We start from the raw sequence: 25,893 nt of genomic DNA, 5'->3' as shown, positions 1-25,893 counted from the left end.
AAAGAAGGAATTCCAAAAAGGTCCAAAAAGTTGATTGAGCATCAACTGCCAGTTTTGGAATGTTGGGGCTTTGCAGTTGGCAGTTGGTACCTGAAGATCACCATCTCCCACTGCTCTCTCTTTTGGAACAATTTCAGTAAGTATTTGAAACTATAATTATATACCTTTGTAGTCATAACTTAAAGTAATTTTTCAACAGTTTTACTATAATAACAGGCTTTCGGAAATAAAATATGTATCCTTTACTAGCAGTGTTGGTAGCTTAGTTGGTAGCTAGCTAAAGTTTTGTTTTTATTTTCAGGCTCAATACTTCATACATACTTACCATGGGGAAAACCAAACATTGTAACAGCTGAAGTGCCTCCAAAGAGGATACGTTCCCTTACATGTATTTTACATGTCTCAACTCTTTCTGAGTATGGTAATTTTACCACGATCAACGCATGCAAGGGGGGGCCAAGCGAGAAGCTATCATATCTACACAGTATCCGAGATATGAGACTCTGTGAAGCAGACAGTTCAACATACCGCATGATGGATATTTGTGAACAGATTCCATTAACATTAGAGGGCCTGCCTTTGGATACAATTGGCTATCACCAAAACTGCTATAATAGCTTTACAGGGAAAATAGATCGTTTACAAGTGTCAAAGGCTTGTAAATCTGGTGAATCATCATCAATGAAAAAGGACTCTCTGCGCCATGTCTAATCTCTATCAGTTCAATCTGAAGGAGCTCCAAGAAGGTGTTCCTTTTTGTTTCCCAATCAGTGCATTTTCTGTGACAAAGCAAAATCCAAGTTCAAGGGCAAGACTGAAGAGCTTACAAAGTTTCAGAGTTGGAAACACAAGGAACCAGCCTGGAAAGTTATTGAACCTAGGGCACAGGAATTAAAGAAAGAGGCTCTTTATCGCAAGGTGCAGGGCAAGGACCTTTTTGCAATGGAAGCTAAGTATCATCTATCATGCAGAAACAACTTCAACACAGAGTACCAAACCCATGAACGTGGAAGGGAGAGGGCAGAAAAGGCAGCATACAACATTGACAGCCTGCAGGCCCAGAAGATAGCAGCACATAACAAGTCGTATTGTGTGGTAAAGGATTACATTCTTGGGAATGTGATTGAAGGCAAAGAGGTTGTCCAGCTAAGATGCATGTGCAACTTGTACATAAAGACATTGGAAATTCGAGGTTTTCCTAATCCTGAATACCGCAGTGAGAAATCGGCAAGACGGTTACAAGGAAACAAAGACATATCTCATGAACTCTCATTCTCCAAGCTGCAACACCGTGGGTGTGTTGAGTCAAACCTCATATACAACTCTAGCATTACTGTAGATGAAGCAGTTGGATGTGCGTACAAACTTGGAACAGCTGACCAACTTCAAGAAGCAGCACTCACCCTCCATTCTCACATTATAAAGGCATTCAAAGAGTCGAAGGAGCTACCATGGCCCCCGACAGCACAGGAGCTAGATGCTGTGAAGATGGACGTGCTTCTTCCAGAGCATCTTGTACAATTTCTGAGCTCAGTGGTGACTGGGACACTTGATGGCAAAAAGTGCGAGAAGACACAGAGGCTGGTGTATTCGATTACACAAGATGTGTGTCGAGCAGCAACTAACAGCAAGTGGAAACTCCCAAAGCACATCCTCCTATGTGCCCCACTTCGACACCTCTATAGAAGCAAACAGGTGAGTTCTAAGTTAATTTACTGCTTACGAGGTCCTACATTGTCAATGCTGAACTCTTTTTGTTACAGGTATTTGATTTTGATATTTACTAAAGCATTTTTCTGTCTTTGTAGCTCACAACCATCCTTTCACGACTAGGACACTCAGAAACATATGACTTCAGTATGGAACTTGAGACAGCAATGGCCAAGGCTTTTGATGACATTTCCACCTAGCTGACCCCTCAAATCATCACCGGCGAGGGAAACACTGTTTTTCACAGCGAGTGGGACAACCTGAACAGAATCACAACCAATGTTCATGGCTCAAATGTTGTAAACAGCGCCGGGGGAATCATGATTCAAGAGGTGAAGGAGAGCCATGTGAGCACCAAGAAGAGGACCCTTTCTCTCTATGACAGGTCATCCAAGATGAGAAGCCTTAAGATCATGCCTCCCGAAACGCTCCCAGAGCTGGCATTCAAAAGAGCTGGCCCCAAATTCGCCATCTGGGCAAAACAGGCATGTTCTGGCTCTCCATGATGGATCATGCAAGGCTGGTCTTCATGATGGATTTTGCAGTGAAAACCAACAACTTTGAGCTCTTCCACCACTGCAATGGTGCTATGGCAGATCTCTTCTTTGCATACGATAGCCACAACTACTCCAGGTAATCTATGCAATCATTCCCTTAATACACAATATAAAAATAAGTGGGAGCTCATCTGAAGTATAAACTTTATTTATTCTTCATTTCCTCCAGGTACCTGACCTGGTTTGAGGCCTTTCTAACAAACATTGACCTCTCTCATCCTGGTGCTCTTCATTACATCAAGCACGGAGCCATATCAGTCGCAAGATCTCTGATCCCAGGGGCCCTTGCAGCAGTGGACAAGACCATGGAGGAGACATTCATGAAGTTTGCGAAGTCTTCAGGTATGTCAATGTGTGAACACAAACATAATCACTATATGCAATTACAGGCTCATGTTGGTTGTTGTGATAAAATTAAGACTTCTCCCTCTTTACATTGCAGGTGGTCTACTCGGTCTCTTCAACAACTGCGGCGCATACCAGAAGTGGTGCCGCACAACCTCTGCCCGAGCTCAGTTCTATGAACTTACTCTGGAGATGTGCGGCATGATTGACGACCCTGAGATGCCGAGGGCAGGCAAGCACCGTGAGCTGGAGCCCGCCCAGATTAAAAAGTCTGAGGAGGCGGTGCAGAGAGTCATCACTGCCATCAAGGGCTTCACAAACCCTTGGAGAATCCCTGACAAAAGCCGACTGTACTCCCTAGCATCTGGGGCTCCAATTGATCCAGAGGTTGACGTGCTGTGGGCCGAGGCTGCAGGGAGGGCTGCCAAGGAGCAGTTCATCCAAGACCGCTTTGTTTCCAAGAGGAAGGAGTTCTTTGACCGCCTCAAGAAACTTAAGCTCAAGACGATGGATCACTGCAGCAAGAGGGTCAAACTTACATCTGCACAGGGAAAGGTGGATATTGATTTAACTTATACTAATTGCACATTTCATTACACAAAATATACTCTGTTAAGGTCTGTTGTATTTATGCCTTCCTCATTTCTTTACTTTCCATTACAGCTCTTTGTGTACCAGGAGCAGAGTAACCTCGCCTATCAGCTACTCGTAAAGTCACAGATTATGGAGATGCCCATCAACCTTGAGGAACTCATGCGGTATCCCCTGTCGCCTTTTCCTCATGCCCTTGGCTCTCCTGATGGCTATTTTGCCAAAACAAATAAGGCCACCATCCTTCACCAACTGCTGAAGGACAGAGATGAAGAAGTACCTTACCCCAAGGATGCCCTCTACATACAGGTGGCAATGCCCTCTTCCACATGATGTCCAACCTACCACCAACCTGTGGAGAGATTTGCATGCAGCTCCTGGACCTAATGGTTGCCAAGCATCATTTTGTGTTCTCCACAGATTGCTACCAGCCAGATTCCATCAAAGCCCAGGAGAGGCTCAGGCGTGGCTTTACTGAGAAGTATATCATTGATGGTCCAAATACCCGGAAGCCCTATGACTTTGTCATTCCTTGGTAATGAACTGAACAAGAAGCAGCTATGTGACCTGCTTCTCAAGGTCTGGGGGAGCAATGAGGCAGCATCCCGGATTGATAAGAGTATGAAAGCAGTGGTGTGTGTTAACGGGAAATCCTATGACCTAACATCAACAAATGGAAAGGTAAGTTGACAGAAGTCTTGAGCAATCACCCTATACACAACCCTTTGAAACAAATATTTAGGTTCTACAATGATATGTAGACCAAATGGCTCTGGAATTATGAATTCTAGAATTCACACATGTACAATTGCAGACCATATTTGGGCTCTTTAACATTTGTAGTCATGCAGTTGTTGTCTTATGTATTAATTGTAACATTATGTAGTAGTATTCAGTTTCTTTATTTGTAACAGGTCCAGACTTCTGAGATCTTTGCACTGCGGTCCAACCAGGAGGAGACAGACAGCCGCATTGTCCTGTACCTCCATCAGGCTGTCAAATGGGGGTACAAGTCCTGTGTGGTGAGGACACCTGACACAGACATTCTGATGATCCTCCTCTACCATGCCAGCAACATCAACCTCTCCATCTACCTTGACCACGGCTCTGGAAAACATCGCACACTCATAAATGTGACGGAACTCTCTGAATCACTGGGCCCTGACTACTGTAGCACCCTGCTGGGATTCTATGTCTTTACTGGGGAGGACTGTACTAGCGCTTTTAAAGGCAAAGGAAAGGTGAATCCCCTGAAGAAGCTCCAGCAGAATCCTAAACTCCACAGTGCTTTCAGGCAGCTTGGTGCAGACTGGCTGGTCACAGATGAGCTTCAACGGGAGATGGAGAGCTTCACATGCATCATGTATGGCCAAGCACGGATGACATCAGTTGACGCAGTACGAGCCAAGATTCTGAGAAAAATGGTCGGCGCTGACAAAGTCCTGGACTTGAAGTCAAAAGTAGACCTGGAACGCCTGCCACCCCCCAAAGTCTGTCTCATCCCACATGTACAGAGAGCCAACTACAGAGTTGCCTGCTATAAGAGAGCAGATGAGGCAATAATCGAAAGCCCCAAACCATATGATCCAGGCATGGGCTGGGAGAAGACGGGAGAGGAGGAGGTGTTGGAACCTGTTTGGACAATTGGACCCATCCTCCCTCCTTCTCTTGTTGAAGTACTGGCTCAGAGAGCAGAGTCAGAAGAGCAGGCAGCTCTTGACAAGGTAGCTGATTCCAACAACAACTACTTGTCTGTGGGTGAAGAGGATGGAGAGTATGAACATAATGATGAGGATGAAGTGCTGGAAGAAATAGACTTAGAAGATCTCTTCAGTGATGATGAGGAAGATGAGTAGTTTAGGTCAACTTTTATTATTTATTATTTTTTGGCCATAAATTAAAGAAAACAGAGTCGATATGTTGTCAAATGTCAAAAATAACATTAATATTGAATAATATTGAATTCCATTCAATTTCCCTGGGTCAGAATTGTATAGAAAAATGTGTCCATTTGTCTCTGTAAGTTGTTTGCATCAAAAGGTATGCCACTCTATCATATTTAGATTTTTCAGGTTTGGTGCAAAGGGTTAAAAATAAAGCATTTTGGACATTATTTCAGCTTGATACCCAATTTAATCTTAAAATAGACACTTGAATGATAAAGAAATAACAGGTTGTGAAAACAAAATCACCCTATGCGCTTGAGAAAACAAAAACATAGTTGATCTTTTACACATCTTTGGCCATTTTTTGCTATTTTTGTCCGGAAATAGGGTCAATATGTTGTCAAATGTCAAAAATAACCATTCCATTAAATTCCCGGGGTCAGAATTGTATGGGAAAATGTGTTCATTTGTCTCTATATGTTATTTCAAATGTTATGCCACTTTCTACATCACTTTTTGTTTTTTCGGGTTCCGGTCGGATGCAGCAAAGGGTTAAAAATGAAGCCTTTGGGACATTATTTCAGCTTGGTACCTGGCAGATTCTGAAAATAGACACTTTAAGGATTAAAAATAATCAGGTGGCATAAAAAAAGCCGGGGGGTGCGCGTGGACCCCTGTTTCCATCATCCTCATCCATTCCGTCTCCTCACAAATTATGAGAACGGGCCTCTTGTAAAAGCATGGGCTAAGTAAGTGCTTATAATGGCTTTTATTGTAAATATCTTTGTATAGTGTGCTGATATGTACCAAGGAGTTAATTTAATTTCCTTCATTTCATACATGCATACATACATACATGCATACATATGCATTTCAAAACTAATCAGACAAGTAAATACTGAGAAAGACATTAAAAAAGAAAAAGTCAACCTTCTCCTTAATGATGTTTGTTGTTTCATTATCACGGGTAATCCTTTGTATAAACATGTCCTCTTGTGTGTACACAAAAGTCACACCAATTACATCCAGAAATTAACATTTGGCCCTGGACTTGCCAAAAGTAAGGATGTGTTTTCCCCCGCTGCTCATAATATATGGGCAGTCCACATAGCTAGCTACATTCGGGCATTTTACCTCAACAAGTCCAACACAGGTTCTCCATTCGGATTGAAGACAATCCCATCAGGGGATGCACCCATCAGAGGTGATGTTACTCCTTTATACAGGTTACTCCTGTGAAAAAAGGGCAAAACAACACAAAGGTGAGTTATTATTGTTATTATTATTTAAATTCTTATAAAACCAAAGAGATATGGTGATTCAAGTTTGATACAGTAAGTAACCATACAAACCTTATGCCTTCCATCAGTCTTCTTTCCCTTGGTCGGGCTGACAGGATCACCATGTCGTTGACCAGACCTGGTTTAATACCCTGCAGAGAAAATATATATATATTTTTTTATTAGGTAAACAAACTATACACACCAGCACACAAATAAAACTGTATTGTGAAGTTTAACAAGTTACCGTGCTTCTTGGCTTGTGCCACCTCTGTTCTGTCTCTGTGCAGCTGTGCACTGGTGGGACAGAGGTGAGCTTTTGCTGCGAGTACTGAGCAGTCTGATATAGGACAGCTGCTACATGGTTGCATAGGACAGTACCTGCCACACAAGAACACTGGCAGCTGTGGAGCTCTACAGGGCGTGAATCCCTCAGCACAATCTGTTACAATACACATGTGTTAAGACAAAAAATAATACTGCATTTGCAACACATTACAGCATTATAGGTGCAGTGAGCATAAAGAGATGTGTAAGCAAATAAAGTGGAGCATTCAGCTGACAGACCCCTATAATTCTCAAGCCCCTGGTTCTATAAATACCATAAACTGTTTAAAAAAACATCTTGGATAAATCTGACTATCAACACACATATACATGCTTATGTGTGTCTTTGTTGAGAGTACTCAGCCTTACACATCATCTAGCATTACTGACTGCACCATGTATACAATCTTTAAAACAGTTTGAGAACTTTAAAGTTTAAGAACAGAACTTATGTTGAGATGAGAAGTTAAGCATAAAAGTCAATTTAGCCTGTCTAGTCTACTTAATGGGTCATATCCTAACACTGTCCATATTTCAAGATTACCCTCACTTTACTCATTCAAGATAAGAGAAAGGTAAGTAAGACAGGGTACAGAACTCTGAACGCAATCTAGTTTCCCGTGGCAGCTGGTGGTTATCAGGGAGTAGTATAGGTGGTGGGCCGAAGCCTCGTATCTGTTCAACTTTGCAATTTAATTTGGGGATGACATGGATAGTGTAAAAGTTTGTTAAACTCGTAGGCAAACACAGTTGCTTACAATATCAATCGAAAAGCAACATTGTAAGAAGGCATGTGAATTTATTAGAAATCACAAAGAAATAAGGACATTGTTTGATAGATGAATTAAGACAATAATTATGACAGTGGATGTCACTTCCACCAGCTCCAGAGGTGATCCTTGAGCTGGTTCACTGCCCCTGTAAAAACTGTTTGCCTGCGAGTTTAACCAACTTTGACACTATGGTTTTGACAAAATGGGCAAAAACTTGGTGGCAACAACTGGCTTATAGTTAGAAATACAGTAATCATCCCAACTTTAGAAATCCAGGTCACCCCCAAATTTAATTGCAAAGTTGAACAGATCTGGTCTGAAAGGCTTTACCTCCCTGTTTGGCTAGGAAGTAGAACAAATGTTAATCATACATTCGTAAGCCACCAAACTTCGAATTCATCTAAACGGACACATCTTTCACCATTAATACTCACATAATTATGCAGAATTACACCCTCTGGGATCACCTTTGTAAAACTCAACGTAACGGGACTCTGTTAGCCCCCACCTTTCCTCTGAATATCTGAAACTCATTTAAAATGTCCTCAAACAAACAAAAACCTTGTTAGCAAATGTCTCAAAATACTCATCACCCAACATATTTCAAAAATAACCAAATTAATATGTAAAATTCGCTCCAAATGTATCTATTTCTAAATTTCCATCTGCGCATGCGTCATGCGGTTACTCATCCTGGATCTCAAATATCAAGCTGCAATTCCTTTACTAGCCTGTACCCGCCTGTCGGTCTGTTAGTTTGTTAGCCAATATCGTTGCCATAGTTGCAAATTCAACTTCCTGGACTCTCCTTTGTCTCAGGACAGAGCAAAATGCACTTCCTCCACGTTTTCACCATTAGCCATTAGCCAACAAAGTCACGGCCTGGATTTTCTTTACAATTACAACCTTTACAATTCTATCAACCATTAGTACTATTTTAATTTCAACATAAAAATTAGGCTCCGAAATCTACATATGCACCTAATATCACTCGTCAGAGAATGACAGTTTACCCATGTATTAGCATTCTGGTTGGACAAAGCTTCAACTTCAAGTCCATTTAAATAGGTAAATATGAATACCACCAAACCCAACACATTTCAACAAATCATCTCAGCAGCAATAAACACACATATGTAGCACCTTTGCCCTTAACAACAATCGCAATTCAGTCTCTCGAACTAGTTCCCCTTGTATACACTTCAGTCCCTCGGACTGGCTCAATCTTTCTAATCACTTCTTCATAACCATTTACATATTTCTTTAAACAACAGTAACATCTGTGAACTCCCACAAAATTAAAAATAAAACCATCGAACATTTCCAGACATAAACAAAAATATTCCCTAAACAACATAACATTTCCGTTTGAACACATAACTTTCTATAAAAGTTTCAATAACCCCGGGATTGTAATTCTTAAAATGAATACCGCTTTTGTTGCCAAAACTGGCCTTTTACCAATTATCCTACCGAAAAACTAAATTTCCAGCGCATTAATCAATAACGAATCAAGCTCATAATATAGAAAATTGGTCTGTACATAATTTCCAAATCAAGAGTATGGCAACTCACAATATTTTCTTAAGTTTGACAAAGAAACAGAAACACACATCTGTTTTCCAACCAATATACTTCTCAATTCAACGTCAAATTCTCTCTCTATTTTTTTTTTTTTGCACTCATGGCGGGTGGGCCACTGCACGCAGAATGAGCTTCGATGAAAGAATCAACTTCCGCTAGGCTCAAGCGCATGCGCCTCTTTTCAAGTGGAGAATTCAGTCAAAGAATTAAGATTAGCATTTTCAAAACAGAATGTCTCCGTCTTCAAAAACAAATGCCTTCTGGCGGTAATCAGACCGATGTAAAGTCTAACATCAAATATATAACGGTTAACACAGAGTTGTAAAACAATATAACAAGTCAATCGTCTCTCCTCTACCAACAGTGTCATAACCGATAAACATTGTACGTCACCAGTTCGGAACTCAACTTCCGGTCACGAACCCCTCTGATTTGCGAGAGTTCGCTCACAATTTCCAGAAAACTTTCAAGTGATGACACATCTCCGGACATTCACGTACATTTTGCTCAAATTCCCACAATTAAAGCACACATTTTGGATTGACCATACCTAGCAATTCGTGTTGGCCTACATGTTTTTCAACAGCATGTCAACACGCTCTGCATTAGCTTTGACCAACATAGCCCACAACATATAGGCAATTGCAAGTCAAAGCACAAGCCGCAATCTTTGCGGGAATCCAAAGCAAATCTATAAACAAATTTCAGGATCCTACTTTCTTGACTTTTCCTAGATATAACCGGCTGTCAGAAGAAATGGCAAATGTCTGACCTGTTCGTATTCTGTTCTCGCATTCCCGCAAACCCTCATGCGCCTGCGCATCCTGCCGCAAAACTGCGGATGAACCACGGCGAAATTTGTTTGCGGAACAGCCAGAAGATCTCAATTGTGAATCTGTGGGGAAATAGATGAAAAATTCCCCACACTATTCTGTCCTAATATTTCTTTATCTCTCTACCTATCTCCATCCAATCAGAAAAAGCTCTCCAATCAGGCTAAGATCTATTCTTTTCTCCACTTAAAAAAAATCGTGTATGTATTTCTCTCCACGAACCTATTTCGCAATACAATAAGGTCCTTAAAACAAAACGACCCCACACTCGAAAATCCACATTTATCAATCCATATTTGCATTTGCAAAAAACTATCGTTACCATACTTTTGTTTCATGCAATCGATGTTTGGACAGGTCAATTCTGCCTCCAGACCATTCATTTTTAGAATTACAATCCATAAACAATAACCAACGACGGAAAATAAAGACACAATTACCCCTTTTCTTTTCTAAAAACAATTAAATTCCGACTTCACAACTTTCAATGAAAATAACTGCACAATCATAAATTACAAATATTCAAACCGAAAAATAATTAAAATTTCGAAAAATAATTAAAATTTTGATTTTTGTAATTTGTATATAGCTTGAATAATAGACACCATTAGTTACTCATACTTCTTTTAACCTAAAAAAAAACATAACTTGCAATTAAAACAAAAAATTAACACGCGTGTTGCAAACTTAAAACCTCTACTTTGAAATTTCACAGGCCTATACTTCCTAACTTTTTTTCTTAAACACTCAGCTGATTACCTCACTAGTATACTTTTCTCTCGGGACTTAGAATCACGTTTAGGCCGTAAATAAATAAGAACTGTTATGACCACCAAAGCCAATACAATTTCTCAAACTATCACTAACCCAACATATTCTAATCCTAGGGTCTCAACAGACACATATTACATGTGAATTATCACCCTTTTGTGCGCTCGTCAGCACACTTTCCCTGCATGCTTTTTTTTACGACTTCCACGTAAAGGATAAGTTCTCCGGCCTTACCCGATTAATTTCGTACGACTTGCACGTACAGGACACAGCTCTCCTCTGGTCTCTGCCCTATTAGTTTCGTACGACTTGCACGTACAGGACACCGCTCTCCTCCGGTCTCTGCCCAATTACTAACTTAACCGAATTATTGACCATAGTCTAAACAACACACATTTAGACAACTCAAATTACACAGAGGCCAAAAAAGAATATTTACCGGTTCTTTCAGGATCCCGCGTCAGCAAAAGCGCAACCAGTCAAGCACCCCCTCGAATCGGTCCCGCTTTCTCTGAAAATTTTGGATGGAGGTAAAGGCGGCAATGCCGGATTGATCAGATCACCTTTTCTAAGGGAGCCCTTGTCCGTGATACGCTGAGCAGACGAGGATCCCGGGTTTCGGCACCAAGTGTGAAGGCAAAATTCTAGCGGCACTGTGTAGATTTGAATAGTCAAGAGATGGCGGTTACAATAAATTTATTTTGCTTGTACAAATCATGAATTAACAAAGTACTTTGTGATCAGTCATAACGAAGGAGGTGCTAGCCACAGGTCGTTCGCCAGAGTGATGAAGAACAACCCTAAAACCCTGCCTTATATAAACTTTAGATCAAATGGTTCCTCTGAACTCTGTTGATTGGTCAGCACTGCTCAGTGACAGTTTGACTCCATACCAAGTGTCCCACAGTTCTTTGATGTGGCATCTCTCCCCAAACCAGTAGATAGTAAAACCACAGGAGTTCACCAGTCAAATGGTCAACTGTCCTTTGTGTGGACATCTTCAAACAAGTATTTAATTAAACCCCACCCATTGCAACAGGAAGGGTCAGAGCAGCTTGATCAGTTAAACTGCTCCCTCAGATCACAATAACAATACAGTTGAATCCACATTGTCTCCAGACCAGCTGTCTCATCCTCCCCAGGTGTCATAAACTGCAAATGGCATCTCTACCAAATGCAGTTGTTTCTTCTTAACCAACTTTAAACACATTCCTCATATATAAAACACACACATTATAACTGTATTCCAAAATTTCCATGACAGTCACCCTGCCCCCTCCTTTCGTATGCTACTGTAAGGCTGGGTGTCCCCCTGCCCCCTCCTCTCTCATGCTACTGTAAGGCTGGGTGTCACCCTGCCCCCTCCTCTCTCATGCTACTGTAAGGCTGGGTGTCACCCTGCCCCCTCCTCTCTCATGCTACTGTAAGGCTGGGTGCCCCCCTGCCCCCTCCTCTCTCATGCTACTGTAAGGCTGGGTGTCACCCTGCCCCCTCCTCTCATATGCTAACATCTGGAGTTGCTGGACAGAGTCTGTGCTTGATGGGTCTCACACCTCATTGTGTAACTTCCTGTCACATTGCTAAGTCATATGTTGATAAGGGTCAAGATGTGATCTGATTGGTTGTTCTTGTGTATAAAGGGAATTGTGAAGCATTGTTCTGTGGATTCTTCATCTCCTGAGACCTTCTCCTCAGCTCTGGCTTGTCCTACTCCTTCTCCTTCCTCACCTCTTGCTTTCTCTCTCTGAGTTACAATAATCATGGTAGAGTAGGTAAGATTTAAAGCCTTCATTTTGTAACATGTTTGCCTTGTAATTGATTTCATTAATTTGCAATGTTATTAAATATATATTAATTTAACCTTACTTTGACCATTCTTGCTCTGATTTAACCCACAGGCAAATAACTAATTATATTGATATTGGCATTGTGGTATTGTCATTGACATTGTTCAGTTTCCCATCTTCCTCTAAACAGGGGAATTTGTTTTGGTTGTTTGGCCAATATGAACCATACACAAGATGTGTAAGATATGCATGCATTCAAACCAGTTACAGCTTTTCCTAGTTTTTCGATTAAAAACAAAATATTCTACACAGCTTTTACTTAATACATATAGTCCATGTTTCAATAATTTATCATATAAAGGCACCTGTTAAACCAGGGAATTTGCATCATTTCCATAAAAATAGAGAAACACAAAAGGAAATACAGCTGTGATAAATATGCCCACTGCTCATCCATACAACCTTCTAAGACCCTTCAGGTACCGAGACGTCAACACAACTCACCTCAGTCCGACAACAGACGTAAGGCATAACTGTTAAAGGCTCGGGAACATCACCCTAGTTCTCTTCTACCAGGTGACAGACTGCATGTAAGACTACACACTGGACTGGGAGGGCGTGGTGTCTACCAGGTGACAGACTGCATGTAAGACTACACACTGGACTGGGAGGGCGTGGTGTCTACCAGGTGACAGACTGCATGTAAGACTACACACTGGACTGGGAGGGCGTGGTGTCTACCAGGTGACAGACTGCATGTAAGACTACACACTGGACTGGGAGGGCGTGGTGTCTACCAGGTGACAGACTGCATGTAAGACTACACACTGGACTGGCAGGGCGTGGTGTCTACCAGATGACACACTGCATGTAAGACTACACACTGGACTGGGAGGGCGTGGTGTCTACCAGGTGACAGACTGCATGTAAGACTACACACTGGACTGGCAGGGCGTGGTGTCTACCAGGTGACAGACTGCATGTAAGACTACACACTGGACTGGGAGGGCGTGGTGTCTACCAGGTGACAGACTGCATGTAAGACTACACACTGGACTGGGAGGGCGTGGTGTCTACCAGGTGACAGACTGCATGTAAGACTACACACTGGACTGGGAGGGCGTGGTGTCTACCAGGTGACACACTGCATGTAAGACTACACACTGGACTGGGAGGGCGTGGTGTCTACCAGGTGACACACTGCATGTAAGACTACACACTGGACTGGGAGGGCGTGGTGTCTACCAGGTGGCCAGATAAACACCTAAACACGTTACGGTTTTTAATGAGGCAAGTGTCCTGTAGCACCACTAGAGGGCAGCACTAGGACATGTCTGCATTGTGAACCACTTGTCTGGGCCTCCTGTTTGTGTGTGTCTGTGTTCACCCTACTACACTGAAAAGAAACACAAAAAAAACCTCTCTCCCCTCCCTCCCTCCCTCCCTCCCTCCCTCCCCCTGCCTATTTATCTTTTCCTGTCTTTCACTCTCTCCCAATAGCTACTTTAAATTTCAAGTAGTTGATTGGCATGTTTTTGTCTTTCATTGTAAATAAGCCTGAGAAAGCTCTTCTACTTCTGGAGGGGCACCACCCTGAAATGAGGTTTTGCAGGTTGTGATGTCTGTTAGCCAAAAGTCAAATCGCTCACTTGTGATTTGTAAGAGCACTGCCCTTTGATTAGTTTTGATTTTAGTACAGACAAGAACAGCTTAATATTAAATATTAAATCTTGTTTGTATCCATAACGTTTACTGATGATCGCTGTTTTTAATTATAATAAGTACTTGAGTATTGTCTGCTGTTTTATAATTGTAGTCCACTGCATCTTGTACACAATTATTGTACTTTGAATTTACATTTTGCTTTTTATACTTTTTAAAAGATGCACAGTTTTGTTTTGTTTGTACACATGGGCTCAGGCCCGGAGTGACCACGGAGAGAAGGTTGTTGCCATGGAGACAACCCTAAACCATCAATCATTGTTGTGGAGGGAGTTAGCAAGATTAAGCTAATGCGAAAAGATCAAATGGATGGGAAATATCTCCCCTCCCCTCCTCACCTCCTCATATCTCCTCTCCTAACTCCTCCAATCTCCCCTCCCCGATCTTTCCTCCTCACCTCCATATATCTCCCCTCCTCACTTCCCCTATCTCCCCTCCTTCCCTCCCCTCCTTATATCTCCCCTCCTCACTTCCCCTATCTGAGGAGGAGATGAGGGAAGGCCTCATCTCCTTATATCTCCCCTCCTCCCTTCCTCACTCTCCCTATCTCCCCTCCTTCCCTCACCTCCTTATATTTTCCCTCCTATTGTATATTTACCCATAATTCTAACAAGTCATGGGACCTACAAATCTTGGCAACACCCATCGTATCTGCCGGCAGCATCAAGTTCAAAACAACTGCATTTCCTCAGTTCCTGTTCTACAGAACAGAGGCTGACAGACAGACATCAGACATGAGCAGGAATGCTGTGTAGCCTACAGCTGAGGAGTGGATGCCTGTAGAAGAAGAGATTCATATCAGTTTTCTATATCAGTAAAACATTCCACCAGTTACAAAAATAAAAGAGAATGACATTGTAAACATGTAATCATTTATAAATGAAGCAAGTCCAAGTCTTTCTACTTTCTGCAGAAGCTCCAGTGAATGTCACCGACTCTATCTCTCTTTCCCCTCCCCCCCCCTCTCTACGCCTCCCTCTCTCTCTCTCTCTCTCTCTCTCTCTCTCTCTCTCTCTCTCTCTCTCTCTCTCTCTCTCTCTCTCTCTCTCTCTCTCTAACTCCCTCTCTAACTCTCTCTCTCTCTCTCTCTCTCTCTCTCTCTCTCTCTCTCTCTCTCTCTCTACCTCCATCTCTCTCTTGTCCTCTTCTTTCTCTTCCTCCCTTCTATTTGTCTTTCTCTTCCTTTCTCTCCCCCCTTCACTCAATCCCTATCTCTGTCTTCCTCTCCCCACTCTTTCTCTCTCTCTTCCTCTCTTTGTCTGTTTCCTTTAGTCTCTCCACCCCTGCTGTAAGGGAGCCCTAGAGACAGTGTGACCCCCCTCAGTCTCACCATGTGTCCATCTCTGGGTTACAGTTTTTCTTGATTGCTTTGACCTGTTTAAAGAAACTGGGATCCACTCGGTTTTCATCATCACTGTCTCAGCAGAGCAGAGGACACCTCTTGCAAATGTGTGAACACTTTCTCATTGGATTGACACATTTTCCCCACCCTTTTGCAAAACAGTTAACACGGATGTCATTCAAGCAGTCCAAACTCCATTGTTTTAGCTATGGTAACCAAACAGAAACCAGCTGTTCCTAACTTTTGGAAACTACCTACATCAGTATGAACGCAGTGAAGCACCTGTTTGACACTCCTTCACACAAATCTTCATTTAGCAATCAGTCTGCAGGGCTTACGTAAAAGGTGCAGCGTCTGTGTTGTTCTTTGCCAACATGGATGGAAGAGGTCTAATGCAGGTGAGAGTGAGAGGAAGAGGTAGAGGGGTCCGAGGAAGGGGAGTCCGAGTGCGAGGTGGAGGTATAGTTGGAAGGGCTCAGGTTTCTGATGACATTCGGGCAACTGTTATTGATCACATTATCAATCATGGCCTTTCACTTAGAGAGGCTGGACAAAGAGTCCAACCTGTTCTGAACGGAAGCACTGTCGCATCCATTGTCAGAACTTTTCGACAGGAAAACAGGTAATGTTGCTGGACAGTATATACAGAAATATCTTCAGTGACATACTTTATGTAATTGTTCCATCATTCTCATTACACGTATTCTTTATAGAATCCAGAGGCTGCCATTCTCTGGTGGTAGAGGGAGAATGTTTACGTAGTGCTGAGCAGTAGACAGCCATTGTGAACATGGCTGTGGCAAACAACCATAAGGCTGCGTGAAATCAGGACAGCAGTGATTGAAGATCAGGGCATGTTTAGGATCATCAACAACGTGAGTGTGTCCACCATTGACCGCATCCTAAGAAAGAAGCATATGGCAATGAAGCAGCTGTATACAGTTCCATTTCAAAGGAACTCTGACGTTGTGAAGGAGGCCAGATGCCAATATGTGGAGGTAAGGAAACATTACTACAGTATACTGTAATGCCTTGTCATATCATGCAGTTAGAGTCAACTGGAGTCACTTTTCATTGTAATTTTGCCTTTTTTTACTTAGAGAAAATGGAGCTTGAAGCTGAGGGGGCACATGTCTTCATTTATGTTGATGAAGCCGGCTTCAATCTCTGCAAAGTGAGGCGACGTGGAAGGAACCTCATTGGGCACAGGGCCACTATAGCAGTTCTAGGACAGAGGGGCACCAACATAACCATGTGTGCTGCCATCTCCAATGATGGTGTCCTATGCAATATCCCCACTATTGGCCCATACAACACCGAGCGCCTCATAACATTCCTGAATGCACTTCATGACAGGCTGATCCCACCTGAGGAGAGAGGGCTGTTGAGGCCTGGCATGCCACTCTTCGTCATTGTCTGGGACAATGTGGGGGAATCAGGTGGCTGAGCGGTAAGGGAAGCGGGCTAGTAATCTGAAGGTTGCCAGTTCGATTCCCGGCCGTGCCAAATGACGTTGTGTCCTTGGGCAAGACACTTCACCCTACTTGCCTCGGGGGAATGTCCCTGTACTTACTGTAAGTCGCTCTGGATAAGAGCGTCTGCTAAATGACTAAATGTAAATGTGGGGTTCCACCACTCTCGCCTTGTCAATGAGTGGTCTGCAGTACACCCTCGGACGATGATGCAGTTCCTTCTAGCATATAGCCCATTTTTGAATCCCATAGAGGAGTTCTTCAGTGCTTGGAGGTGGAAGGTTTATGATCACCGTCCCTATGAGCAGATGCCCTTGCCGAATGCAATGACTGCTGCTGCCCAAGAAATAGGTGCAGAGAAATGTCAAGGTTGGATAAGGCATGAAAGAAGATGTTTCCCTCGGTGCATCGCAAGAGAGGATATTGAATGTGATGTGGATGAGGCCCCATCTTCAAGACGGAAGAGACTGAGTATCAATAGTGGCTATTTCTTATACTCTACAGTAATACATATTTATACTTTACTCTAATAGATTTTATTTAGGTTTATTTAGTGTAATATTTACAGTATTTCAGTTTTCAGCCACAGTTTGAAAATAAGAATCAATGGAATCAATACAATTTGCATCAAAGCATTTCTGATTCTGGATCCAATTCTTTGCAAGAAGGCAAATTTGACAACAAATGTCACTGGCATGAAAGCTTCATACAGTAATGGGCTACAATGACAACCAACGGTGCACTGATTTGCACTGAGTGCTGTAGTTTATATTGTGTTATTCACTGTGTAATGGTTGATTGGAAGAGCTCATACACTTGTTTGCAAGTTGTGATGTTTGAAGGCAAAATTTGCTTTTGTTGCATATTTTAAATCTTTTGGCACGGTTAGAGCCCTTTGCAAACAAAATGTGACATTTTGACCATGAGTGCCACTGTTTCGGCCTCTGTGTTAACTGTTTTGAAAATGTGGAGTTTGAGTTGACTGCTGCATCAAAGCAATCAAGAAAAACTGTAACTTTGCCTCAAATGTTCTCAGACGGAACAACCTCTCTGGTACCTGTCATGAATATTAATCTATCAAGCATTGCACAGTCAGTCGGTGAACAAGTTTAAGAAAGCTTTATTGCTTGCGGCCGGCCCACAAGGAGACAAAAACATCACATGCCATTGTGCTACAAAGTTTGTCTGGTTCACAAGTCTTCAGGTAAGACCATTTATTGGTGAGAAGTCTCCTCCCCTGCATATCAGCTGTCAATATGATCGATCCCAGAGACAGAGTGCGCGTGCACGTGGAAACTTACAGAGTTCTCCGACCTTAGGCTTGACCATATGATTCACTCAACACAGATAAGGTTTATTGCACCTCTAGTATGATAATGGTCAACCTAGGTCAGTTTGTTTACGTAAGCCTAGTGTCATCTATAGGTCATGTGGGGAGAGGGCTCTCTACTGACAAAGGAATGCTAGCACCAGTATTTTCAGAATATAACCTTACATTCTAAATTTCTCCGACAGTTAGCGAAGGCATAGACATATATACATGTATTATATATCTATGGGCGAAGGGGCATGGAGGGGGGTTGGGCAGGGGGATGGAGCATTTGAAGTTAAGACCAGGTTTAGCGTCTGTTCTTTCTGTTACGTCTGGGTTTCACAAGAGACGGTCACTATTGTTTTGTGGCCTACCTTTCTTTTCTTTAGCGTGGGCTAGGGCCAAACAGCTGTTTGCCTTACTAGTAGCCTGTGTACCATGTGGTTAATAAACGTCAATTCGTCAGATTCATTGACTGTGTACTCTTTCTCTGTTTTCCTCTCTCTCTCTCCCCCTTCCTTGTCTCTCTCTTCCTCTGTCTTTCTCTCTCTCTGCAGAACCTAGTCCTCCATCTCCTCCCTATCTTGTTCTGTAGTACAGTTGTCTTCTATTCAGGTCCTACTTTGTTCAGGCAGCATCACACACTCTAGCCAGCCGACGTTAGCAGCTAACCCTACTTGTCCTCCTCCCCTCTCCTCCTCCATCCTCTCTTCCCCATCTCCTCCTCCCCCTTTCTCCCCTCTTGTTGGGGCATGCATGCACCCTTATAGAAGTAAGTTCCAGTAATGAGACTTCAAACAGGATCAACTGGTCCAACCAGAAGTGTGTGTGGGTGTATGTATGTGGGTGTGACACATTCAACTATGTACTGTATGTTCCATAACAGGAACAATAACAACAGCAGTAAGAGCAGTCTTTAATGTTGGGATCAGATGAGTACAAGGCAGCACTGCAGGTGATCAGACTGTCAGCATTACTGTCAGACACACACAGAACCAGATGGAGCACAGAGAGGAGGCTGATGGTGAAACCAGAGTTTTATAAAGGTCAGTAGAAGGTGTTTATTCATATGTTGGAGAGTGGAGATTTACTCAGTCAGTCCAGGATAGGTTATGATTAAGTAAATTAGCATCTCTATTCCTGGTCGGATGTCTTATCCTTTCAAATACTGGACTGTGTTTGTTTATCAGCATAGATCCTAGGCTACAATATAACATTATTTCATGTTTGTTAAACGTCTATTGTGTCTGTAAATGTTGTCATAGGCTATTGTGTGTTGGCAACAATGTCAGTCAGTGGTTAAGGAACTCCCACCTGTGCTGATCAACAGGAAGAGGATGTACTGTGTTATCATTTATCAGTGTCCAGAGGCCTGTTCCATAAAGTGGGTTTACCGAATAAGCCAGACTTATGTCAGTTAGTCTGACTCATTTCTAGTTCATTCGGTTCCATAAAGCTAGCTCAACGTAGTTCGAACTCGGTTACTATGGTAACTTATGCTTCGAAACTAGCCTGGTCCAGGGCAGGCTAATTGTCAGGCTTAGACCGTGTTGTTGCTTAACCAGACGTTCCTGTAACACTGACCCAATGGGAAAACGATGATTTACCACGGACATTCTCATTTTATTATTCTCATCAGTTCAATATGTAGGCTACATTTATAGAAAATCAACTTAAATAGCCTACATAGGCTACAACATTTAGCCTAATGCATTAAACAATGATGACCAATGATTTGATACGCACCATAGCCGTTAAATGTATGGCTATGGTAGTTTGTGATTTCAAATGTATAGGCATCAGGCATAGGCCTATATCTCAATCTAAATGATCAGAGTATAATTATCATAGCTATATAATTGTTAACAGTAGCCTACAATTGCAAAACAAACCTAAATCCATATGTTCATCCTCCATTTCCCCGACACAAAAACCATGTTAAAAAGTTAGGCTACTGGATAATGTATTGATTAATAGTAGGCTATTTATTTTAAACAATGTCAAAAAAGTCAATTTAGATGCGTTTAGAGGGTGTCTGTTTTTTAATCAAAGAAGTAAAGGTCTAAAAAGCCAAGACCTACGTAGCCTATCGTTCACGTCAATCCTGGCGTGTCGTTTCATTTTGATAAAGCGGTGGATGAGAGCTGTCATAGTACACGGCTTAAAGGGAACGTTCTTTCTGGAAGAAGTCACGTGGCCGTGTGCATTGCTTTTGCCGTGGTGGATTGTATGATCCATGTTTTACCTCTCAGGCTGCTTAAGAATAGGGTGCACGCACAATTAGCTTGACTACTTAAATCTGACTTGAATTTGTAAGAGTGTGTCAGCTGAAATTGGCCTTTATGGAACCGCTTTAGCCCCGCTTGACTAATTAATATAATACAAGTCAGGTTTGGGACTTTAAGTCTAACTTTGTGGGGGCGGCCTTTATGGAACAGGCCTCAGGGAGGAGACAGACGATGATATTATTTTAAAACCTCTGCCAGTCTGATGTACAATCCCCCCTAATCATTCCAGAATCATGACTTGTCACCCTGTCACATGATCATCACTGTTCTGTGTTCTGTACTGTAACTCTGGATGTTTGTCCTTCCTCACCTGCAGCCTACATCACCTGCCCTGCCAGAACCCTCCTCTCTCTGCCCTGTCTCTGATCACCTGCCCTGCCAGAACCCTCCTCTCTCTGCCCTGTCTCTGATCACCTGCCCTGCCAGAACCCTCCTCTCTCTGCCCTGTCTCTGATCACCTGCCCTGCCAGAACCCTCCTCTCTCTGCCCTGTCTCTGATCACCTGCCCTGCCAGAACCCTCCTCTCTCTGCCCTGTCTCTGATCACCTGCCCTGCCAGAACTCTCCTCTCTCTGCCCTGTCTCTGATCACCTGCCCTGCCAGAACCCTCCTCTCTCTGCCCTGTCTCTGATCACCTGCCCTGCCAGAACCCTCCTCTCTCTGCCCTGTCTCTGATCACCTGCCCTGCCAGAACCCTCCTCTCTCTGCCCTGTCTCTGATCACCTGCCCTGCCAGAACCCTCCTCTCTCTGCCCTGTCTCTGATCAGGGTCTTTCTCATGCTCAGGATACTCTTGCACAGTGCAAATGAAACATTCACCAATGCACAGAGGAACACATGGAACAGGTTTACACTAGAGGGTGTATTGAATGAAGGTTTATGTCATCATAGGTTGTCATAGGCTATCCATCTCTTTGACCCACAATCAAAAGCTGTTAGCGCTAGCTCCTCAGCCTATAGAGGACCAAAGCACTCTAAATATGATATACAAATATAATATTCTTTAAACCCTTAATGACACATACAGTGTTGTTGTCAAATGTGTTCAGATTCACGTCGTATTTACCCATCATTCTTATAAGTCATGAGACCCACAACGTGGGTCAAGTGAAACTGCATTTCCTCATACATGACATGGTTTCTACAGAGCCCTGTAGCAGCACAGGACTGGAATGTAGAAATGGGTCAAACCAGATAGATTTGAATCAAACTAAACTCTACAGTGGGGATAGAGAGGGGGAAGGGTGCTGATTGACAGGAAAATGACATTTTCTTGAAGAATAATTGATAAATACAAAATGTCATTATGATTAATGTGACAATGAAAATATATCAATTTCTATATTTCATTTTGAGCACCTCCAGACAGTAGATTGAACTAGCTCCACTGTCAGCGTAGGGTTAAGTTTAGCTTAGAAACAGGTTTGTTGCTCCATTCTACTATAAAAACTAATTGTCCTCATTAGGGGTGTAACAATATATCGTGGAACAATATATTGCAATACAAAAATGTTACAATATGTATCGTAGAGTTATGGCAATATTTTTACAATATGACGTCCGTTTGATCCTATTGGTTGAGCTACCAGCACGCGACCTACTCTGCACCTGCGTCATGCGTGCATTCACTGCATTCACAGAAATCGGTTGAACTAAGTGAACTCAATTGTATGTACAACAAAAAAATTATTTACAAATGTTCAATGTTTTGGAAAAAATCTGTTAATTGAATGTATTTAATAAAAAATGGTGTTCAAAATATCGTGATACGTAATGTATCGTACACCCAGTATTGTGATACGTATCGAATCGTGAGCTGAGTGTATCGTTACACCCCTAGTCCTCATACATGAAAGGGTTTCAACAGTAGAAGTACAAGATTGGAATGTGTGGTCAGAGAGAGAGAGAGAGAGAGAGAGAGAGAGAGAGACAGAGGGAGAGAGAGAGAGAGAGAGAGAGAGAGAGAGAGAGAGAGAGAGAGAGAGAGATAGAGAGAGAGAGAGAGAGAGAGAGAGAGAGAGAGAGAGAGAGAGAGAGAGAGAGAGAGAGAGACAGACAGACAGACAGACATGGTTAGAAAGGGGTGGTGGTCCCTATGTGCCCCCCTGCACTGTTCTGTCTGAAAGGAACAGAGAGAGAGAGAGAGAGAGAGAGAGAGAGAGAGAGAGAGAGAGAGAGAGAGAGAGAGAATGACCTGTCTGTATGGTTCAGTCAGGATCATGTCTTAGGAGGCCCAGGATGCTTGACTGATATAAATGACCTGAGTGACAAACCAGCATCTTGGGAAGTGGAGATTTGTTCAATGCAGGTTAATGAAGGAAAGCATGATGATATATCCCATTATGTTTATAACTCCTCTCCTATATACACAGACTGCATCTTGTAGACCTCTCCTATATACACAGACTGCATCATGTAGACTTCTCCTATATACACAGAGTGCATCTTGTAGACCTCTCCTATATACACAGACTGCATCATGTAGACCTCTCCTATATACACAGACTGCATCATGTAGACCTCTCCTATATACACAGACTGCATCATGTAGACCTCTCCTATATACACAGACTGCATCATGTAGACCTCTCCTATATACACAGACTGCATCATGTAGACCTCTCCTATATACACAGACTGCATCTTGTAGACCTCTCCTATATACACAGACTGCATCTTGTAGACCTCTCCTATATACACAGACTGCATCTTGTAGACCTCTCCTATATACACAGACTGCATCATGTAGACCTCTCCTATATACACAGACTGCATCATGTAGACCTCTCCTATATACACAGACTGCATCTTGTAGACCTCTCCTATATACACAGACTGCATCATGTAATCATGTAGACCTCTCCTATATACACAGACTGCATCATGTAGACCTCTCCTATATACACAGACTGCATCTTGTAGACCTCTCCTATATACACAGACTGCATCATGTAGACCTCTCCTATATACACAGACTGCATCTTGTAGACCTCTCCTATATACACAGACTGCATCATGTAGACCTCTCCTATATACACAGACTGCATCTTGTAGACCTCTTCCTATATACACAGACTGCATCATGTAGACCTCCTATATACACAGACTGCATCTTGTAGACCTCTCCTATATACACAGACTGCATCTTGTAGACCTCTCCTATATACACAGACTGCATCTTGTAGACCTCTCCTATATACACAGACTGCATCTTGTAGACCTCTCCTATATACACAGACTGCATCTTGTAGACCTCTCCTATATACCACAGACTGCATCATGTAGACCTCTCTATATACACAGACTGCATCTTGTAGACCTCTCCCTATATACACAGACTGCATCTTGTAGACCTCTCCTATATACACAGACTGCATCTTGTAGACCTCTCCTATATACACAGGACTGCATCATGTAGACCTCTCCTATATACACAGAGTGCATCTTGTAGACCTCTCCTATATACACAGACTGCATCTTGTAGACCTCTCCTATATACACAGACTGCATCATGTAGACTGCACCCCCTCAGTCTCACCACGTGTCCCATCTCTGAGTTAACTTTGCCTCAAATGTTCTCAGACGAAACAACCTCTGTTACCTCAACCGGTCAGGTTAGCTCTGTCATCTGTTACAGGGAGGGACATGTTCTCAACAAGTGCATTTCCTCATTCCTGACATGGTTTCTACAGAACAGAGGCTGACAGACTGATATACATCAGACATGAGCAGGAATGATCAGTACAGTTGAGGAGTGACTGGCTGGCTTCTAAGAAAGAAGAGATTCAAGTTTAAACATTTAGACAGTCCCACCAGTTACATTTAGACAATCCATCAGTTACAACCAGGGGCGACTGGCCATCGGGGATACCGGGAGAATCCCCGGTGGGCCGACGGGGGTTGGGATGGTCCAAAATACCGGCCCACTGCCATCACCAACCGGCCCTCCCTCTGACATCGCCAGCACCTCCAACTATTTTCCATAGGCTATTACACAGCTTGAACACGTATAAATTGCTCTAAGACCATAAGTAGTCTACAATCGCTGACTGACTGTTATACTCCTCCTCGCGATCTGTATTTAACACTCATAGGTGGCCTATTTTTTGATTTCTGAAGTGTCTTCTGAATGTGTTCTACGTACTTCGGAAGTTCAACGTAAGAAATGAAACATATATGATGCAATTTCTTTGTAATCATCCAAAACAATGTTAAGTGTATGGGTATTTTTCCAAGTAGGCCAATGACTGGTCATACGTGCGATGCATTGAGTGGGCAACTCGCCATGTATTGAGTGGGCCGGTCTAACAGTAACTCCCGGGCCATTTTTTTTCCCCCAGTTAGCCCCTGGTTACATTGGAGACTATTTTTGTAAAACATTTAATATTTCCACATGAAGTAAGTCTAAATTGTTAAGGTGAGTGTTGGGGTACGACCAAATGCAGAAGAGGTAGCCAGTTAGAGCGTCAAAACAAGGGTCTATTCTTGAACTTGGAAACAGACAAGATACTCACAGTGCAAGGGCAAGACCAACTCTGGACACACAATGGGAACCTAAATACACAGAACCAAACAAGACACAGGTTGACACGATAAGACTAAAGAGAACTGACACCACTCAATGAGACACAGGTGAAGACAATGACAGACACAGGGAAACACTAGGGCAGGGCAAAACCAAAAACAAGGGGGCACGGCCGTGGTCGTGACATAGATAAAACTAGTTCCACCTTCCAAGTTGGAGGCCTTCTCCTTCTGTATCTCTCTCTCTCTCTCTCTCTCTCTCTCTCTCTCTCTCTCTCTCTCTCTCTCTCTCTCTCTCTCTCTCTCTGTCCCTCTCTCTCTCTACCTCCCTCACTGTCTTGTCCTTTTCTTCCGCCCCTCCCTCCTATTTCTCTCTCTTCCGTTCTCTCTCCTCTTTCTGTCTTCCTCTCTCTCTGCCTCTCCCCCTCTGTCTCTCTCTCCCCTTCTCCTGTCTACCTCTGTCTTTCTCTCTCTCCCTCCTCCTCCATGTATGTAGTCTGGTTGTTTGTGTGTGTACATGCATGTACAGGATGCAGGTGACGTCCTGTAATGAGACTCCAAACAGGATCAACTGGTCCAAACAGAAGTGTGTGTGGGTGTATGTATGTGGGTGTGACACATTCAACTATGTACTGTATGTTCATTACTGTCAGACACACACAGAACCAGATGGAGCACAGAGAGGAGGCTGATGGTGAACCAGAGTTTTATAAAGGTCAGTAGAAGGTGTTGGAGAGTGAAGATTACTGTCAGTCCAGGTCAGGTTATGATTAAGTAAATGAGCATCTCTA

At 42.8% G+C, this 25,893-nt stretch overlaps 3 protein-coding genes across 3 annotated transcripts in view; all 3 read left to right on the top strand.

Annotated features, from left to right (window-relative positions):
* LOC134038949 (NACHT, LRR and PYD domains-containing protein 12-like) overlaps window positions 1–25,893 on the top strand; it is a 495,359-nt gene that overhangs the window by 323,016 nt on the left and 146,450 nt on the right. The window lies entirely within an intron of this gene.
* Window positions 3,297–5,081, top strand: LOC134038977 (uncharacterized). The gene is made up of 2 exons (XM_062484727.1): window positions 3,297–3,884; window positions 4,118–5,081. The coding sequence occupies exons 1-2, from the start codon at window positions 3,696–3,698 to the stop codon at window positions 5,057–5,059; spliced, it is 1,131 nt and encodes a 376-aa protein (XP_062340711.1). The 5' UTR covers window positions 3,297–3,695; the 3' UTR covers window positions 5,060–5,081.
* LOC134038982 (stonustoxin subunit beta-like) overlaps window positions 19,163–25,893 on the top strand; it is a 64,437-nt gene continuing 57,706 nt past the window's right edge. Inside the window, exon 1 of the mRNA XM_062484733.1 lies at window positions 19,163–19,338. The gene's annotated coding sequence lies outside the window, so the exon portion shown is untranslated. The remainder of the gene's footprint in view (window positions 19,339–25,893) is intronic.

Source organism: Osmerus eperlanus, chromosome 18 (assembly GCF_963692335.1).
Source record: "Osmerus eperlanus chromosome 18, fOsmEpe2.1, whole genome shotgun sequence".
NCBI classification, from domain to species: domain Eukaryota; kingdom Metazoa; phylum Chordata; class Actinopteri; order Osmeriformes; family Osmeridae; genus Osmerus; species Osmerus eperlanus.
The sequence above is the reverse complement of the archived record's forward strand: the minus strand, read 5'-3'. Positions and strand labels throughout refer to the sequence as shown.

Coding starts and splice junctions, on each gene's coding strand:
- LOC134038977 (XM_062484727.1), top strand. CDS start 3,696: ATGGTCCAAATACCCGGAAGCCCTATGACTTTGTCATTCCTTGGTAAT. Junction 3,885..4,117: donor TAACATCAACAAATGGAAAG/GTAAGTTGACAG, acceptor TATTTGTAACAG/GTCCAGACTTCTGAGATCTT.